Here is a 20,192-nt window from a genome sequence, read left to right on the forward strand (position 1 = left end):
AAGTGTTGACTTTTTTTTGTGGTTACTGCTTCTTTATTTATTCACAGCCATATGTTCATCATGTATTGGGCATATAGCTTAGGTTTTTGTAGCTGTTGTATTCTGTGCACCTTCCTATGCTAGCAACATTTCTTCTAAATCATTTTAATACCTTTAAGATAAAAATTCCATGACAGAGGTATGATGATTTAATTGAAATACATTATACAGCACTGTTATAACTATAGTTATCGTGTCGTATGTTATATCCCCACTAAGTTTTTATCTTATTACTGAAAGTTTGTACCTTTTGACCAGTTTCCTTCTTCGATTCTCTACCCCTAGCTGTTGAACACCCTGCTCCCATAATAAGAGTATTTAGATTTTATTCAGTTGTTTGCCTCTTCACATCTTTATATAATTTTTTGGTCATATATTAGTTTTTTTGAAGTACTTTTTTCCTCTTTTCACTTAAAATATTATTTACCCATTTTATTAATCTTCAAAATGTTATATATACAATATAATAGGATATAATTATACTTTACGATACATGTAATGAGTATATAATATTACACTATGTGAGTTCACAGTATAACTGTTCCCCTGCTGGGCGTTTGGTCTGTTTCCTGATTTTCTGGTTTATAATTGCATGAATGCACATCATTTGGCATAAAGCTTTAGACTTTCCGGTGAGCTCCTCAGAACAGGCGGCTGTGGGTGGAATGAAGAGCATGGGCAGTGTTGAGAGTCGTGAGAGAAGTGTGCGCGTTCGCTTCGCCAGTGGCTGCTCCTGCTCACCTTTACCCACGACGCAGACCTTCCGTTGCTGGCCTAGCCCTTAGCGCTGGCCAGTTCGCGTTGACCTTCATTGTGCATTTTACTCTCTCTCTCTCTCATCAAGTTGTTTGGCAACATCTGGTTGTCCATGGCCAGCTTGGTCATCTTCATGCAGCTGCGTTACCTGTTTCATGAAGTACAGCGTCGCATCCGCCGGCACAAGAACTACTTGCGAGTGGTCGGGAACATGGAAGCCAGGTGAGTCAGCAGGTTGACGCCGCCCATGTTGACACGTTTGAGATCTGTAATAATAACAGATCCTGGGTTATATCCCTGCTTTTTTCAGCTGTTAATGGAATGGTGAAGAGTGCAGGCTCGGGAGTCAGACTGCCTCGATGTGAAGCCTGCTTAGTTACCGTGTGATTCTGGACAATTTACTTAGCTCACTGTGCCTGGGTTGCTTAAGCCTAGGGATAATAACAATACCTTCTTCCTGGAATGTTGGGTGGATTCAGTGGGATAATGAACATAATATACTTAGAACAGTACTGGGTAAATATTAGGTTCTTTTATTACATCGTTATTTTTATCATCATTATTTTTAAATGGAAGTCTCCTTGGGCTTCTGCCCTTTTTATTCCTTACACATGCATGCTTACATCCACACACACAAACACACATTCTGTCTCTCACACTCTTAACCTCACTGAGGTGTTCACTTGGCATCCTGAGACTAAACCCAGCCTGAAAGGTGTGAGATTAACAGCCATCCTTTTTGTGTGCAGGGGAGCAGTTTGGCTCTCTGAGGTGTCTTAACTCCTCTCGTCTACCCAGAAATGTCCGCTCATGCCGTCATCAACGAGGGCCGTTACGTCACGACACAGTCGGTTTCTGTGTATGGGTTTCTTGCTCTTTGATGACCTCTGGAGAGAGCGTGGTTGTCATGGTTTTCGTGGGTGGAGATTTCATGTTGAACATGATTCCTCTGTGCTGATGGAAAGGTGAAATCTGTGATGCAAGTGATGCTCAGTGTTTGTGGGATTGACAGAGATCCCTGCCAGGGGCGCTCTGTGATGGTTTTCAGTTTTTTCCTTACAGGTTTGCAGTGGCAACTCCAGAGGAACTGGCTGTCAATAACGATGACTGCGCCATCTGCTGGGACTCCATGCAGGCTGCGAGGAAACTGCCCTGTGGACATCTTTTCCACAAGTAGGAGCTTTGCAGGGGGCCACATGGGACTCGTGTTCTGTCCAGGCCACGAGGATGCTTCTTGTGCCGGGGCTTAAGACCAAGCTTAGCTGAAGAGTGGGCGCATTCCCCCAGACTGGCCACGGTGCTGGTACTGAGCGGGGTGGGGACCTGGGAGTGTCTGCGTTACCTCTCAGCCTCTTCCCTACACGGCAGGATTGTTCCCCACTCAGTTTGCCATCTCAGTTTCTGGATGTGTTAGCTGTCTTCACATTCCTTGTCTGTGTAAGCTCTGAGGTATAACACATAGGCCCCTAAGACTTAAAACAAAGGGGTGGAGGAATCCTCGCTTTCCAATAGCTTATTCCCTTTTCTCACCTTTATTGGGGTGAGAATATTTATTTGTGCATTTCGCGCATGCCCAGAAGCAACATAGAAACACACACCAGGGCAGTGTGATGGGATGGGAATCAGACCAGAGACAGTGAGCAGCCCGGAACTGTGACTGTGTCATCAGGGATTACAGAACCTCCACGGCTGGACCAGATCTGTGTGCAGTACAGGCTCTCCTGTCCCCTGCGAGCCCTTGTCTCTCGCTGTTGCAGTCCTCACCTCCTAATGTTGTTCATTTTTAGAGCTCTCATGTGGACTGTGTCTGTTCAACCTAAATCCTAAATTATTCTGTTAGTAGATGGGATGTTTTTCATGTTGATAGACCTTGAGGTATCTCTTGACCTTTTGTATGTATGGTCAATCTTGCATATTGAGAAAGTTATAATCTTTACACCTTTAATCTTCCTTTCTTTATTTGTATTCCCAAATAGTTTTTCTTCTCCTTTTTAATATTAGAAAGATTTTGGAGCTGGAGTATCAATAGCTCAACAAATTTATTGATTTTTTTTTTTTTTAATGTGCTGGCTGCTGAGTTGGCTTCCGGGAAATAATGTTAAAATGACAGAGGTGGTCTTTGTTTCACAAGGTGTTCAGCCTCATGGAGGAGATAGACGTGATTAAGCAGGAGTGTTTATGAGCATGTAAGGATAAATTGAGACAGGTGCTCTAAAGAAAAAGAATGTGGTCCTTGAGAGCTTGTAACAAAGGAATCTGACACCTGGAGAAGGTGACTCTTGACAATGAGTAGGCGTGAGGCATCAGAAGAAGGGATCAGGTGGAGGAGCCTTTGAGATAGAGGGAACATTACTAAAAAAGCAAAAGGGAGTATCCAAGGAATGAAAGAGAACCCGTGTGGCAGGAGCTCAGAATGTCATAGTGGGGAGTGGTGTTTGCTGAGGCAGAAGACGCACGCTTGAGTCACCTTGCAGGGAACTGAGGGCCATGGAAGGTTTTAAAGTAGGGGTTCGGGATCAGATATGCAGCTGGGAAAGGTCAGGGAGGCCAGTTAGTAAGGGCTGCTGGGGTTCGGATGGGCGCCAAGAGGCGTGTGGGCTAGAGCAGTGGAAGAGGAGCAGGAGGCGGGTGGACAGTCGTGAGGAGGAGCAGGAGGCGCGTGGTGGGTGCAGACTGGCTGTGAGAGAGTGGGGAACGTAAGGTGTCGAGGATTCTTCTAGTTTTGCAGCTGAGCGGCTGTATGGATGATGGTGCTGACTGATGAGGTTGGAAGACCAGAGACACACGAATTTCTCAAAAACTTTCAGATAGTTCCTAAGGAGCTTGGAGAAAGTTTGGAAGAATAACTCAAAAGAGTATATTTCACTCCAGAAGAAATGCTTTCAAGCATTTAATCAGATTAGTTTTAGGATTTACTTTTTTTAATTGAGGCAAAATTCATATAGCATACAATCAGCCGTCCTAGAGTATACAGTTCAGTGGTGTTTACTGCACTCACAGTGTGGTCAGCCACCACTCTTCTGTAAGTTCAAAACTTGCTCATCACCCCAGAATAACCCCCATATCCGTTACAGAAAGTCACTCCCCATTCCTTCCTCTCCACATTACCTAGCCAGTAATCCGCTCCCTGTCTCTGTGGGTTTGCCTTTTCTGGAAAGTCCTTATGAAAGGAATCATGCAATATGTGACTTCTTGTGACTGCCTTCTTTTACTAAGCGTAAAAATTTCAAAGTCATCCAAGGTGTAGCATATTTCAGTACTTTTCATGACTGAGTTAAACATTTTTATAATAATTGAACAATCTGTTTATTCATTCATCCATTGATGGACCCTCCATTCTTCCACTTTTTAGCTATTCCAAATGATGCTGCTATTAATATAAACATTTGTGAACAGATATCTATATCTGTTGGAGTACCTGTTTTTAATTCTTTTCAGTATATATTTAGGAGTGAAACTGCTGAGTCATAGGGTAATTCTATGTTTAACTCCTTGAAGAACGACCAGATTTTCCCACAGCAGCTGCACCATTACATCCTATCAGCAATGTATGAGGGTTCCAGTTTCTTCAGATCCTTAACAATACTTCATGTTTTCTGTTATTTCCTCTTACAGCTATTTTAGTTGGTAGAAGTGGTATCTCATTGTGGTGGGGGTTTTTTTAATGGTAGTTCTCAAATGTGATGTTTTTGTTGTGGTAAAATATGTATGAAGTGAAAGTGTTAGTTGCTCAGTTGTGTCCAACTCTTTGTGACCTCATGGATTGTAGCCCACTAGGCTCCTCTGTCCGTGAAATTCTCCAGATAAGAATCCTGGAGTGGGTGGCCATTCCCTTCTCCAGGGATCTTCCTGACCTAGGGATTGAACCCAGGTCTCTTGCATTTCAGGCAGATACTTCACCATCTGAGCCACCAGAGAAACCCTCGAAAATGTTTACATAACATAAATTTTACCATTTAAGCATTTTTAAGTGTACCAGTTCAGTGACATTGAGTACATTCACGTTGTTGGGCAACCTTTACCACAATCCATCTCCAGAACATTTTCATCTTCCCAGACTGAAACTCTATACCCATTAAACAGTAACTCCATAGTCTCCCCTTCTCCTCAGTCCTTGGCAACTACCTTTCTATTTTCTGTCAGCTATCACACAATAGCACATCGTACAATATTTTTATGTCTGGCTTTTTTCACTTAATGGCAGAAAGTGAAGAGGAACTAAAAAGCCTCTTGATGAAAGTGAAAGAGGAGAGTGAAAAAGTAGGCTTAAAGCTCAACATTCAGAAAACTAAGATTATGACATCTGGTCCTATCACTTCATGGGAAATAGATGGGGAAGCAGTGGAAACAGTGTCAGACTATTTTTTGGGGCTCCAAAATCACTGCAGGTGTTGATTGCAGCCATGAAATTAAAAGACGCTTACTCCTTGGAAGGAAAGTTATGACCAACCTAGATAGCATATTCAAAAGCAGAGATACTACTTTGCCAACAAAGGTCCGTCTAGTCAAGGCTATGGTTTTTCCAGTGGTCATGTAGGGATGTGAGAGTTGGATTGTGAAGAAGGCTGAGCACCGAAGAATTGATGCTTTTGAACTGTGGTGTTGGAGAAGACTCTTGCGAGTCCCTTGTACTGCAAGGAGATCCAACCAGTCCATTCTAAAGGAGATCAGCCCTGGGTGTTCTTTGGAAGGACTGATGCTAAAGCTGAAACCCCAATACTTAGGCCACCTCATGGGAAGAGATGACTCATTGGAAAAGACCCTGATGCTGGGAGGGATTGGAGGCAGGAGGAGAAGGGGAAGACCGAGGATGAGATGGCTGGATGGCATCACCGACTCAGTGTACATGAGTTTGGGTGGACTCTGGGAGTTGGTGATGGACAGGGAGGCCCGGCGTGCTGTGATTCATGGGGTTGCAAAGAGTCGGACACGACTGAGCAACCGAACTGAATGTCTTCAAGGTTCATCCATGATGTAACATGTCAGAATTTCCTGCCTTTCTAAAGCTGAACAATATTCCATTGTGTGTGTGTATCACATTCTGTTTCTCCATTCATCTGTCAACAGACATTTAGGTGGTTTCTGCCTTCTCAGGCTATCATGAATAATGCTGCTTCGAACATGGGGGTACACATTTCTTTTCAAGACCCTGCTTTCAGTTCTTTAGGGTATATACCCAGAGGTGGAGTTGCTGGATCATGTGATAATTCTGTGTTTTTGAGGAGCTATCGTACTGTTTTCTATAGCTAATATACCTGTTTACATTTTACATTAGATAATAGCCATCTTAAAGGTTGTAAAGTGGTTTCTCATTGTGGTTTGATTTGCATTTCATTTCTTTATTACCCAGCGGTGCTGATCATTGTTTCACATGCTTGTTGGTGCATTTGTGCATTCTCTTTGGAGAGTGTCTGTTGAAGTCAGATTATCCTATTTTATTTGGGTTGTTTTTCTTTCTGTTGATGAGTTGTAAGAGTTCTTTATGTATTCTGGTTACTAAACCCTTATCAGATGTATGATTTGCAAATATTTTCTCCCATTTGGTAGCTTGTCTTCTCACTTGGTAATATCCTCTGATGTATACCTTTTAAATTTCGAATGAAATCCAATTTACCCATTCTTTCTTTTGTAGCTCATAGTTTGAGTATCAGATCTAAGAATCCATTGCCAAATCTGAATTCATGATAGTTTTTTTTCTAATAGGTTTATGGTTTTATCCCTTACATTTAGGTCACTGATCCATTTGAGCTGGAGGTATGAAGTAAAATTAGATTTGCTTATGAAAAGTGTAGCATTATTGGAAGGCAAGGATTTTACATACTTTTGGAGCCCCACACAAGGCTGGTGTAACTAGAAGTGTGATTTAAGGGTGTTGATTAAAGGGATGTGAACTTTTAAAAATATCATTTATTTGGCTAATAGTTGCATGATCACAAACAGTAATTATAGGTACTTTATTATTTCAAAATGTGATAGAGTTGAATTCCCACATTCATTATTTTGGAACATTACTGTCATATACTCTTCTGGCAGAGAGATAGTAAGCTGGAGAATAAGAGCTTTGAAGTCACGATTTTGATGAGAAGGCCAAGATTATGACCATGTTAGTGGGTAGCTCAAGTAGAATGAGAGAACAGATCATTGGAATAGAGGATTCAAAGACATGAGAGGCAAGGGTGTTGGATTGGAAGTTAGTCAAATTGAGCTGGAGAGGAAAATGGTGAGCTGTATGAGGAAGTCTTACTGAAAAAGGGTCATACCTTCAATCTTGTAGATGAATGTGTATGTTAACGAATTGATGTTCAGAGCAGGATACACCAGAAGTACATTAGGGTGAAGCAGGGCGAGAAGCAATGTCAGCAAGTGTTTCTCGACGTTTAAATCTTGCTAATGGTGAATAGAAAGTAAAATTACAACTCACTGATACATTCAGAGTACTTCTGGTGAATTCTCACAAAATATGCTAAGAATATCTTATTTTGGACTTTTCGGTAGCTCCTGTCTTCGTTCCTGGCTAGAACAAGACACCTCCTGCCCCACATGCAGGATGTCTCTCAACATTGCTGACAATAATCGTGTCCGGGAAGACCATCCAGGAGAGAACCTGGATGAGAATTTGGTTCCTGTGGCGGCAGCTGAAGGCAGACCTCGCTTAAACCAGCACAATCACTTCTTCCACTTCGACGGTTAGTTGGTTTCAGCCTGTAAACCGCCCCCCCCGCCCCCGCAGGATGTTCTCCTCTTAGGGGAGGCTGTTTTCATTATACTTGTCCTGTATGGGCTAGTTTAATAATGTATTTCAGTTTGGATTGACAGTGTTCAGTAAGTATAACACTGAGGAGTTAGTCTATACCAGGCACTTTGCTAGATTCTATGTGAATTGGGGGAGGAAGGGGGTGCAGGGAGGTGGAAGTAGTTAAAGTTGAATCAGCCATGCCTGCAGGAGCGAGCTTAATCACTTTAATAGTTAACCATTGCTAATAATTTATTGCATTGGTATAATACTTAAGCATATAATGAGGGGTCACTAAATAGTTGTTCCAGTGAGTACTAGGAGGAGAATCAGAGCCGGAAGCCTCTTGCTTTGTCTGTGAGATATGAATGTTCAGCCTTCCAGAATGTTGGAAAGAGTTGTATTCATGATAAAACCACACTTAAAATTCTAAGATCATGCGCACCATATCAGGAACTGGTTTATCATCCCTTAATTCACAGTACCTTGGCGCATTGCTGGTTTCATCAGTTTCAATACCACTAAATGCTGAGTTCACATTTCTACTCTAAAGTAGGTATCCCTAGACTGTTTGTTGAGAAGGATTGCTCTTCCCGTCTCTGATTTGAGTTTCCAAGGGTGGGGTACAGCGGGAGTGGCAACGCGTTGAAATCCCTGATAGGAAGGACCAGAGGAGCGGAGTCCATCTCTGAGAAGAGGGGATGGTGACCGCCTGGCTGGCTGAGCAGGTGTAGAGGGGCTGCTTTGTGCCTGCTAATTAAGGCCTCTTCCTCATCAGACTTCTGAAATAGACAAGCAGATCTTGGACATGGGTTCTGGCTATGTAAGCTATTTTTTATGAATTATTAATGAAAACCTAGTCCAAATTGATAAAGGCAACTTTATTTCTCCTTAGTAAGTACATGAAATAAGTATCCAGTCTTTTCTTGGGCACAAACTGTCGAGGCAAGACTTTTGAGTGGCCCTTCAGCTTGTTTTACATTGCTGGCCTCAGTGCTCCTTTGTGAAGGAGAGGGAAGTCCTCCTTAAATGTGTGGCTTGACATGGGGCTGTTTTAGTGCCGACACTCAGGATCTTACAGCTTAGGATCCCCTGCCTTAGGGCCATGGCGGCGGCAGCAGACTTCTTGGTACCCTTAATCCAACAGCCTGTGTTGTAGTGCTGTTGGAGAAGCATTTTGAATGAGAAAAAGAAAGTCTTTAAACCAGATTATTAAGTAGAAACTACTTCATGAAAATGATGTCCCCCGATGAGTAGTGTTTATGAGTAGTGTAAAAAGAGTGAAAGGTCAGCTCCTGTAGCAGCTTTGCAGCCCTGAGCACCTTCCTGACAGCGCAGGCTATGGGAGGGACACCGTGTTGTGTGGGTCCAGGGCCACTGGGGCGAGGGCAAGCCCGGCGGTGAAGTGTCCTGGAACCTGACTGTGTGGCTTCAGGTCCTGGCCACCATAACTAGATGCTGGATCTTGGACAAGTCACCTCACTTCTGAGTGCCTTGGGGACCAACAGGAATACTGGAGTCAAATCCCTGAGAAGAGTGAAATAGGAGTAATAATAATAAACCCAGGTGGGGTTTTAGTGAGAATTGACACTTGGTCAGAGGCCTGGTGTAAAGGAAGCCCCGGCTAGTAGTGATACTCACATGGTAGCTAACGTGAGGAGGGAGGCCTCTCAAACCTGCGCTGGATTCTTGTTTGTTTCAGGGTCCCGGATCGCGAGTTGGCTGCCGAGTTTCTCAGTCGAAGTGATGCACACCACCAACATTCTAGGCATTACACAGGCAAGCAACTCCCAGCTCAATGCAATGGTAAGGAGCGCTCACTGCTTTCAGAAGGAGCTTATTAATCAGGAGGGAAGGAGAAGCTGGAGAGTGTGTGCTGTGTGTGTGACCCGGCTGATCTCACTCTGCTCTGGCAAAACGACAGGGTTTTCAGGGGCATCTTATTCATCGGGACCACTTCAATTCCTGTGTTCTAAAATTGAAACTGACTTACTTGCAGGGAAGGAATGGAGTCACAGATGTAGAGGGAGAGAGTGGGACCAAAGGGGAAAGCAGCACCAGCACGTGTACCCTGAGAAGTGCAAGGTGGAGAGCTGCTGAGAAGTTCCTGTGCGGCACGGGGAGCCCAGTGCGGCGCTCTGTGACGACCCAGGGGGCTGGGACGGGAGGAGCGGAAGGCGGCTAGGAGAGGAGGGTGTATGTATAGTTATGGCTGATGTGCATGGCTGTATGGCAGAAACCAACATAACGCTGTAAAAACTTTAAAACACAATTTAAATAATTACCAAGAAAAAAAATTGAAAAACTGGTTTGGAAGCGAGCCTGCATTTTACTGATATGGCAGATAATGTGACCTTTTCTGAGCACTGCTGGGGCACTCCTGTGATCTTCGCTGGTCTTGGGGCGCCTTAATGTTCACCACAAGTATTTGGGGAGTTACTGACTTGAGTGAATGTGATTTTTGTTAAAAATTGTAGTAGGCCTACCAAATGTGTTATTTTGACTCCATCTCCTCCCTTCCCAAAATAAATAACTGCGTATACATTCACACACACCCTTATACATGCATGTACGGCTGTGGCATAAGTGTGTATGTTTATGTACACAAACACATACACCATGAGATGTTGAGGCATGCTCTTGGCTCATTCAAAGATATTGTCCAAATACTTCAAGATTCTGTGTATTTTCTAAAGCTTTGTCATCTGATCTTCACTGATTCACCACTGTTGAAATGTAGTGTTCATTATGATGATAAATGCAAGAGTCTTAAAAATGTAAACTGTGTTACTCCTGCCTGAATAGGGCCTCTGGTTGACATGGGCGGGCCTGGCCAGTACTTTAGAGAGTCATTGGTTCGTTTGTTTGTCCATTAACTTATCTTAGTGTATTTAGTCAGCAAATGTGTAGTGAAAGCCTGTTCCCAAGATGGGCTCTGTGTTGTGTCAACAAATTGCGTCGCACCTGGAGTGTCAACAGGGTGGACAGGGGTCCTGCTCTCAAGATGTGTGACTTCTTCATGGGGGGAGAGAGGGAGACCGACTGTAAACACAGACAGACGAGGTCATTGCCAATGGGGGGTTTTGCAGGCTGCAGGGCAGGTAATGTGGAGTGGTGAGCACAGACTGTTCTAGAAGAGACATTCAGAGAAGACTCAAGAGGTGATATTTAAGCTGAGACAGGAAGGGTGGAAAGGAGACAGTGGAAACAGAAGGTGCAATGGCCGTGAGGTGAGAATGTTCTGGAAACTAAGGGAAGTGATTGTGGTTGGAGCGTGTAAGTCAGCTGGAGAGGAATAAGCAGCTTCCATGGCTTGAGGGGTTGAATTCTAGATTGTTGGATTGGAAAGTGAGTGGGAGCTGAAGACACTCAGTAGCTGGCAGTGTGTTACAAGATGGTACAAAGAAGTAAGGTGGTAGCTTAATAGGGGTGTGCCATCAGAGGAGTTTTGGTTGATTTTTTTTTTTCTTTAAGATTTTTGAGTAGGCCATTGATCCACAAATTTCAGAACCTGTAGGGAATTTCCCTGGTGGTTCAGTGGTAAGACTCTGTGCTTCCACTGCAGAGGGCATAGGTTCCATCCCTGGTCAGTGAAATAAGATCCCCCATGCTTTGAGCCATGACCAAAAACACCCCCAAAATCAAAACCAAAACCTATGGAGAGTAACTGGTGAAGTCACAGTCCCGTCCTTGCCTCCGTCTGCCCAGACCCCCTCCTCTCGCGGAATAACGCTTTTGATCAGTTTTCCTGTGTTGTGTTCTCTCTCAGTGTTTACATACACATAGACGCAAGTGCTAAGTATGTGTTCTTTTTCTTTTCCCCACGGGTCATCTTTTTTATTTTTATTTTTTGTTGTTTGTTGTTCAGCTGCTCAGTCGTGTCGATTCTCTGCAGCCCCATGAAGTGCAGCACGCCAGGCTTCCCTGTTCTTCACCATCTCCTGGAGTTTGCTCAAACTCATGTCCATTGAGTCAGTGATGCCATCCAACCATCTCATCCTCTGTTGCCCCCTTCTCCTCATGCCCTGAATCTTTCCCAGCATCAGTCTTTTCCAGTGCGTCACATACCATACACTTAACCACCCTTAAGTGTACAGTTCAGTGGTGTTAAGTATATTCATATTTGTATGCAGCTCTCACCGCCATCCATTTCCAGAACTCTTCATCTTGCAAAACTGAAGCGCTAACCCAATAAGCAGGAACTCCCTGTTCCCTCCCTAGCCCCTGGCAACCACCATTCTCCTTTCTTTCTCTATGAATTTGACTCTAGGGACCTCATTTAAGCAGAATCATAAATTTTTTTTTGGTGACTGACTTATTTTACTAAGCTTTATGTTCTCAAGGTTCAGCTGTGATGTAGCATGTGTCGGAGTGTCCTTCCTTGTTAAGGCTGAATAAATATCCGCTTATATGGACAGACCACATTTGGCTTATCCATTCATCTGTCAGTGTACACTTGAGTTCCTTCCATGCTTTAGCTATCATGAGTAATGGGACTCTGAATATTGGTGTACAGATATCTCTTTGAGACCCTGCTCTTAGGTCTTTTCTGTACCCAAGAGTCTTTTTAAAAAGATCCTAAAGCATGCTTGGTATGCAAATAGGAGTGCTCACTGGAGGGGGAGAGATTGATGGTATGGAACAAAGCTGACTGAAGGCACAGTTCTTGAGGTGGAGGATGGGCTGGGCGCCAGAGCCAGGAGAGAGGCATTCATTCACCTTGATTGGAGGAGGGATGGACATGGCTGCAGGCATGTCATTTTGAGATACAGTTTTTTTTTTAAAGGCATGGAGCATAGTAACCATTTAGGTAGACACAACCTACGTGTCCATAAGAGATGAATGGATTATGAAAATGGTCACAATAGGACACAATGGGAGTAGGATTCAGCCAGCCAAAAAACTTTGAGGATATTGTGCTAAGTGAAATCAGCTAGTTACAAAGAAAGACAAATACTGCGTGATTCCACTCACATGAGATATCTAAATTACTCAGACTCTTAGAAACAGAAAGTAGAATGGCTGCCTGGGGACGGGGCAGTGGGGAGTTGCCCTTAAGTGGGTGTTAGAGCTGTGGTTTTGCCAAGATGAAGGTACTCTGGGGATGTCTCGCACGGCAGTGTGTGTGTAGTTAACACTGCTGTACACTTAAAAATGGTTAAGATGGGTGATTGTATATGATTTTGACCATTAAAGAAAAAAGACCTGGCTTCCTGCTGGCTTCTGCTGTCTCAGCGAAGCACTCAGCCAGGTCATCAGCAGAGAGAGAGAGAGGAACGTCGTGAGAGCAGCTGGCATGGGAATGCGACCGCCCCGGTGCTCTGCGTGGGTACTTTAGGCTCAGTCAGATGTTGAAGCTCTTCAGGCTGATCACCTCACCTGCCCCCTTAAGAAAGTCAGAGTCCATGGGTGCATAAACCTCCCAGGAATGAGAACTACCTTGGAGTTGATGCATTTAGAATTCTAAACAGACAGGTCCTGGTGTTCTTCCTCCCCATCCACAGTGGATTGGAATAGTCTGTTTTTAGCACAACTGATTTACTGGCACAATATGTTTTTTATAAAGATCTAATATGTAGTTTGGGAGAAATGCTTTGGACTGACTTTATTTGGGAAACGAAGGGGGAGCTGTTTATGAATAGAGAAGAATGTTATTTGATAATCCAGGTTGTTGTGGACTGTTGCCCAGTTAGCTTTGACTTGACCTGGGTTTTGAAAGATTATCAACTCATGTTCATAGAAACAATATAGGGATCCCAGGACAGCAGAGCACCAGGTCCTTCTGTGCTAGACACGTGTCTTGCCCTCTCTGCCCCAACAGTGACCCAAGCAAAGCTTTAAGCAAGTTTCACCCTGGTCTTTCCTCTCTCGGTCTGACATTGAGACATATTCCCCCTCTTTCTACAGTTATGACAACATGGTCCTCTCCCAACAGTAGACTTTCTTGTGCCCCCGAAGCAGTTCTATTTTTCCTCCTCATTTTTTCTTTTGATCCTTGGGACTTTTTCCACATATAAAACCCTGAATATAAGTATTTGTAAAATAAATATACATGCATGAGAAAAAAATCTGGAGCTGCTCAAATGAAAATACAGGTGGTGGCGTGCGAGGTCTCTGCCTGCTCCCCTTTGTACATGTGACCACCTAGAGCCCTGATGGCCTCTGTGACATTCCTAGAGCACAGTTTGAGAACTTCAGCTCTGGAGCAGTGTTAGCAATCATATTCTTTAGAATCTTACCCGCACCACACCCCACCCCCGCCGCCACCCCCGCTGGCCACAGTGTAACTTACATGCAGTAAGTTCAGAGGTTTTAGTAACCATCTCTATGAGTTTTGTCAGACCCATTCAGTAGTGTAACCAGCACCATAATCAAAATACAGGGCAGCTCCATTCCCCCTCCCCTCAGATTCCATTGTGCCCCTTTGTAATCAATCACTTCTGCTTCCACCCCCAGCCTCCCGGAACCACCTATAAGTTTTCTACCCTTATAATCTTGCTTATTCTGGAATGTCATATAAATGGAATCCTTAGACTGTAAAGAATCTGCCTGCAATGTGGGAGACCCAGGTTCGATCCCTGGGTTGGGAAGATTCCCCTGGAGAAGGGAATGGCAACCCATTCCAGTATTCTTGCCTGCAGAATCCCAGAAAAAGAGGAGCCTGACAGGCTAGAGTCTGTGGGGTCGCAAAGAATCGGACACGACTGAGCAACTAACACTGTCACCGTTTTACAGTACATAGCCTTTTGAGTGGAACGTTTTTCACATAACACATTTGAATTTCATCTATTGTTCCTTCTAGGAATATATAACTTTAAGGAGAATATGTTTGTATACCTGTTACTGAGCTTTTTTTTCTTTTTTTTTTTTTTTTTTGGTGCCAAACCCTAGGATTGAATAAAATGAATACTTTTTAAAGCTAGAATATTCTAATTCAGTCTGCCTGAGGGGCGTATTTCTGTGCTTTTTCTGTTTGGAGTTGATGCCGTCACCAAGTTTTCCATTTGGCCTTCTGGAGAAGTCCTCCGAGTGACAATGATCTGCGGCATGGCAGTGGCCTCCGTCCTTGTGTTTTCACGGCAGGTCACCGAGTTCAGTGCCCAGAGCCTGCCTCACCCCGCGACCTCAGGGAGTAACTGTGCAGAGTGACCGCGTCCGTGGCCTCTTTGTATCCCTGCAGGCTCATCAGATTCAAGAGATGTTTCCCCAGGTGCCATACCACCTGGTGCTACAAGACCTCCAGCTGACGCGCTCGGTTGAGATAACAACAGACAACATTCTGGAAGGACGGATTCAAGTACCTTTTCCCACACAGGTAAACTGAGGTTCAGGCATAACAAGTGAATTCTGTCCTCACCGAGGTTTAATCTTCTAAACTAACATTTTAGTTACTTAACAGCAGAGTATCATTTATGACTTGATGAAGGGTTTCTGTGAATTCCCTAACTTTCCAAATTATGATTGAGAACAGACTCATCCAGGAGGCCTGGCTGAAGACAAGGACACAAATATTTGGCTGATTTTTTATGCAGATGTATATCCCAAACCAGTCTGCCCTCACCAGCCCAGGAGGTCATAGTATCAGTTCACTTTTGGACAAGGATTGGCAGTCTTTTTCTAGCAGATTGAAGTATTTTAGGCCTTGCAAGCCATGCATTAACTGTTGTAACTTCTTAATTCCATGCTGCAGTGCTGAAGTAGCCGTGGACAATATGGAAATGAATGTACATGACTGTGTTCCAGCAAAACTTTATTTACAGAAACTGTTGGAGTAACTTGTCCTATAGGCTGCAGTTTGCCAACCCTGGCCGTGGGAGATAGTACCCTCAGCTGGCTTTGCACATCAGTGTGGCTTTCCACTGGGTATAGTTCCTTTCTGTGTGAGGCTTGTGTTTTTCACTTTTTTAAAAAAGATCCTGTCTGCTGGCCCATCATAAAACCTCTTTGATGGGTACAAGAAGTATTGACATTTTAAAGACAAGCTTTCCGGCAGGACCAAGGAGTGAATATGTGATTAGAGCTTCCCAAGTGGCTCAGTGGTAAAGAATCCACCTGCCGCTGCAGGCGATGTGCATTGGATCCCTGGGTCAGGAAGATCCCCTGGAGGAGGAAACAGCAACCCACTCCAGTATTCTTACCTAGAGAGTCCCATGGCCAGAGGAGCCTGGCGGGCTATAGTCCGTGGGGTCACAAAGAGTCAGACACGACTAAGTGACTGAGCCACATGCAGGCTATCAAATACCAAGAAATTACTCAGTTTTGATATGCCAAAACATGGAAATCTGTTAGTAAAAATCTTAAAATGTGAGAATCTTTGAAGAGGGAATAAGCCTGGAATTGGTAGTTGAAGGGCTTGAGGTATTAGAGGTGGCTCTGTGTTCCTTACCTGTAGGAACTGGCTGTTGCTCTAGGAGCAGACGCTGAGAAGGATTTGGATGCCAGTAGTTAATTTGAGAGGTGTTCTGGGAACCATGCAGTACTTCCCTGGTGGCTCAGATGGTAAAGAATCTGCCTGCAATGCAGGAGACCTGGGTTCAGTCCCTGGGTTGGGAAGATCCCCTGGAGAAGGCAGTGGCTACCCACTCCAGTATTCTTGCCTGGAGAACTCCATAGACATAGCAGCCTGGTGGACTGTAGTCCATTGGATCATTAAGTTGGACATGACTGAGTGACTAACATTTTCTGGGAACCATGGGAAGGAGTCTAGGAAACACAGGCAGCAAGTGGGACTGTGAGGTGGGTTAAGGACTTGTCCAGCAGGTCAGCATCGTGGGTGTCTAGAGCTCGAGGCCACTGGAGGCTTCTGGGATCCAGTGTAGAGTTCACGTGCCTCCTGAGGGAAGAGGAGCTGGGGTGTTATGCACCAGTTCCCATCAGTTGTCGGCAGAGGGCCTCCTCTGAGGAGTGCGGAGATCCCTCACACAGCCAGAGCGAGTCCTTGGGTGATGAAATACAGAAACCAGCCAGCCGGCACCGAGGGGACAGACCTGCAGGATCGAGGGCAGGGTCCCGAGGTGTCTGCCGTGTTGGCCAGGGTCTCAGCCTGGCTGAGCGTGAGGACAGCGGCACCTAGTTGATGGGACGTTGAGGTGGGTGAGATGGCCGTGTCGGGGCTTTTCCACAGTGGCCTGTCTGTCCTCCTGTTGTGTTTTGCTGTTGTTGTGCAGTCATTATTACTGAAAGGGAAATTAAACGTTGATGACTCTCGGACTGAGGCCTCGACTCCTTTGTCGGGTCATTAATCCAGCATTCTCGTGTCTTGGACGCCGGGGATTGGTTGGACTCAGCCTGTGGGGGCTGTAGCTCCTCCCCACCACCCCAGGCCCCCCCGTACCTGTTCCTTGAGTTCAGAGCGGCTCTGCATTGTCTGTGCTGCTGTGTCTCTTTCAGCGATCAGAGAGCATCAGGCCCGCATTGAACAGCCCCGTGGAAAGGCCAAACGGTGAGCAGGAGGACGGAGAAGCTTCTGTTCAGGTAAGGCCTGTGCCCTAGAGAGCGTGGAGGAGTGGGGTGGGGTGCCTGGCGGCGGGCTTCGTCCGCCTCTGATGTTGGTGTGACAGCGCTCGAGTAGTGAGCAGGCCGTATGCCAGTCCTGTCTCAGCATGTGAGGCTAACATACCTCACTGTGCCCGGGTGTGGCCGGCAGCCCACTCCCTGGGGACTGTCCTCAGGACCTGGAGGAGAAAGGGGCCATGCTCTCCTGGCCGGGCCTGCCACCATGAACTTGAGTGTAGCACTAGGAAGGGTGCAGAGGGGCTGGCCCGGGACTCGGGGTGACCACGCGGGCCCCACTCTCCAGAGCCGAGGTCATCAGGTTATTCTCCCCTACACCTCTCTTGCTGAGCTCAGCATTTGCAGGAACTTCCACACATTTCACAAACAGGAGACCCCCGGGGTGGGGGGAAGCATAGTTATCTTGGGAACCAAATCTGTCTAGATAACCACTCTGGGTGACCTGGGGTGAATGCCTCCAACCGAAAACAGCTCCCTTGTCTGCTGTGCGGGGAAGAGGTACCTCCACCCTGAGCTCTTCACCCCACAGCCTGGGGGTGCCAGTTCACATTCGTTTTTTGTAATTCCCGTTTGCTTATCGATGACTGTACTTGCTGGAAACTTTCTTAAGGGACTGAAAACCCCCAAGCAACCCTGTCTTCGCATTTCCTTGTGTGTGTGAGATGTGTGGGGCTCCCCACACAGGGAAGGGGTCCGAGGACGGCACTGCCTGCCCTCCAGTGGGAGTCAGGGCTCTTTGGAAGCAGCTGCTTTCACCTCACGTGTCTTTCCCTACAAACAGGAAACACTAAAAACTCCTAAGACTTCTTCAGATCTGTTGCTGAGTTAAAATGTTCATATCCGAATCTTTAGCTGGGTTGTGCAGTATTTGTAAAATAGTGTCTGGCTTTGAAGAAGAGGATCATTGCCTTTCCAGTTTTCGTAGTTGGCTTAGCTCTGATTTAGATGCTGGGCTTACTGGGTGGCCTTGTGGGTACAGCACATTCAATTTCTGTCTTGATTTCCCAACTTTCTTTTCAAAGTGAGCCTGAAGGTTACTGACTTTTTTTTTTTAATGTAGTGAAATTAAAGTACTTGTTTCACAAAGAAGCTTGCTATATAACACTTTAGGCTGTTCTCAGGAAGTAATAAGTTATTGGAAAACAGACAGTCATTTAATAAACACCTCGATTTAGCCCAGTCAGCAGATCAGCTCTTCCTGTTAATTCGAGGCCTTCCCTCTGCCCAAGCTCAGGCCTGCATGGATCAGGCTTGGAGGCCTGTGGGGGCCTGAGGGTGGGGTTCCATGCCCTTCCTTCCATCTCTGCCTCCACCTCCACTCATTGGCTCTTCTTCCCAACTCCTCTAGGATCAGATTCAGGAGGAGAGAGGGTTAGGATGGGCCATGTGACCCCAGGGTGGGTGGGTGGGGGTGTGTGTGTGTGTTACAGCTGTTATTTTAGAGATCTTTCTGCCCTGTCCAGCACCAGAAACCTTGAGTATTCTTCCTTTGAACTTGGACTGTCTTTCAACAGCCAGCCCTTACTTCATGGGGCCCCCTCACCCCTTCCGGTGGTCCTCTTGGGCAGTCTTTCAGCAGCCTTGGGCTAGATCCTCCCGTAGGACCCATGTCTCCTCCCCAGAGCGCACACAGTGGTGCCTTAGAGTTGGCGGACCTTACAGTTGTTCCCGTCAAAGCCTTTTTAAAATCTGCCGCAAGCCGGTTTCTTCCTGCTAGGTCTCTCAGGTGTGTGAGTCATCACCGGCCCCCATGTCCCCCGGCGTCTAGGGCGTGCAAGTCAGGCCCCGGGGTTCTCTTGACGTTCCTCCCTTGCTCATCTGAGAAGCCAGAGGAGCACTCCCACCAGAAACTCTTTAAAATAGGCTTCTCAGCCACTTGCTCCTCAACTCTGTCTTCGCCTTGGGCTGATGCTGGCCAGCCTGGGTCTGGAAGCACGAGCAACACAGATGGCCCATAACCGAGCCTGCGAAGGGCCTTGGGCATTGTCTTGGCCTTCACAGCTGCAGCTATAATGGAGAGAGCCCCATTATTACATCCTATGACTCAAGCACAGTATCTCATGTCTGTATTAAAAAAGATACTAAGAATTTACCCTTCTTATCTGCCTAGCTGTTCTCAGAGTCAAATGAGGGTATAAAATTTGTGCAGTACATGTGGTAAGACTTGTTGACGTTTTAGAGCCATAAGTAGTGGTGAACAGAAAATTCCCAGAATGCAAATTAGTAGTTAACTTGTGTGTCTTCCGCCAGTTCAGTTTCGAGGTGCTTCTGTTTTCCATATGGTAATCCTTCACTTACTCCCCAGTGTTGAACATGCCGTGGTGAGTCAGGCCCTGCCCATCAGGAACCCGTGTCTGCTGACATGTGTTTGTCGGTCCCTGCCTGGCAGCCTGTCTCCTTTGGGGTCTGGAAGAGCATCACGAGGGGCTCCGGTCAGGTGGGGAACTGGACTGCTCACAGCAACCCCTTGCTTCCTTGTGTCCAGACCGAGCGGGTGTCGCTGGACCTCAGTCCTCGGCTGGAGGAGGCGCTGGACTTCGGCGAGCTGGAGGTGGAACCCAGTGAGGGGGAGGACTTTGAGGCCCGGGGCAGCCGCTTCTCCAAGTCCGCAGACGAGAGGCAGCGCATGCTGGTGCAACGCAAGGATGACCTCCTGCAGCAGGCGCGGAGGTGAGCGGGCCCGCAGTGCCGTTGCGGGGCACCTCCCGTCCAGTCCCGGGACCTGAGCGTCCTAGCCATAGATGCCAGCATTGGAGCATTAGCGCCTGTCACCTGCAGTTTCCAGTTTCAAATCTCTGCTGAAAAGCCAGAGGATCTGGTAATACTGGGCCACCCGATAACCTCTGGCCAGCGCTGCCAGTGTCCCCTGTGGGCGCTTTAACCCACACTCCCGTGCTTAGTACTTCTGTGCCAGCGTGTTCTAGACCCTTTATGTTAACTACTTTCTCATTCTCTTAACTCTAAGAGGGAGCACGGTGATTATCCCCATTAAACAGACCTGAAGCTGAAGAAACCAAGGCCTCAAGGGCCTCATGCCGGCCTGGTGCCCAGCACCCGAGTCCTCCGTCCTGGCCACTCTGCATGGCCAGCCTTGGAGCACGGCTACATCCCCGCAAGCCCCAGCCCCGGGTGGGGGCAGCCAGAGGGAGAA

The 20,192-nt window shown here is 46.2% G+C and overlaps 1 protein-coding gene across 1 annotated transcript in view; it reads left to right on the top strand.

Annotated features, from left to right (window-relative positions):
• Positions 1-20,192, top strand: part of AMFR (autocrine motility factor receptor) — a 44,593-nt gene that overhangs the window by 22,425 nt on the left and 1,976 nt on the right. The window contains exons 7-13 of the mRNA XM_052655698.1: positions 884-1,017; positions 1,858-1,968; positions 7,291-7,481; positions 9,231-9,334; positions 14,709-14,843; positions 16,919-17,002; positions 19,527-19,711. Of these exons, the coding sequence (XP_052511658.1) occupies positions 884-1,017; positions 1,858-1,968; positions 7,291-7,481; positions 9,231-9,334; positions 14,709-14,843; positions 16,919-17,002; positions 19,527-19,711 (944 nt within the window). The remainder of the gene's footprint in view (positions 1-883; positions 1,018-1,857; positions 1,969-7,290; positions 7,482-9,230; positions 9,335-14,708; positions 14,844-16,918; positions 17,003-19,526; positions 19,712-20,192) is intronic.

Source organism: Budorcas taxicolor, chromosome 18 (genome assembly GCF_023091745.1).
Source record: "Budorcas taxicolor isolate Tak-1 chromosome 18, Takin1.1, whole genome shotgun sequence".
NCBI classification, from domain to species: domain Eukaryota; kingdom Metazoa; phylum Chordata; class Mammalia; order Artiodactyla; family Bovidae; genus Budorcas; species Budorcas taxicolor.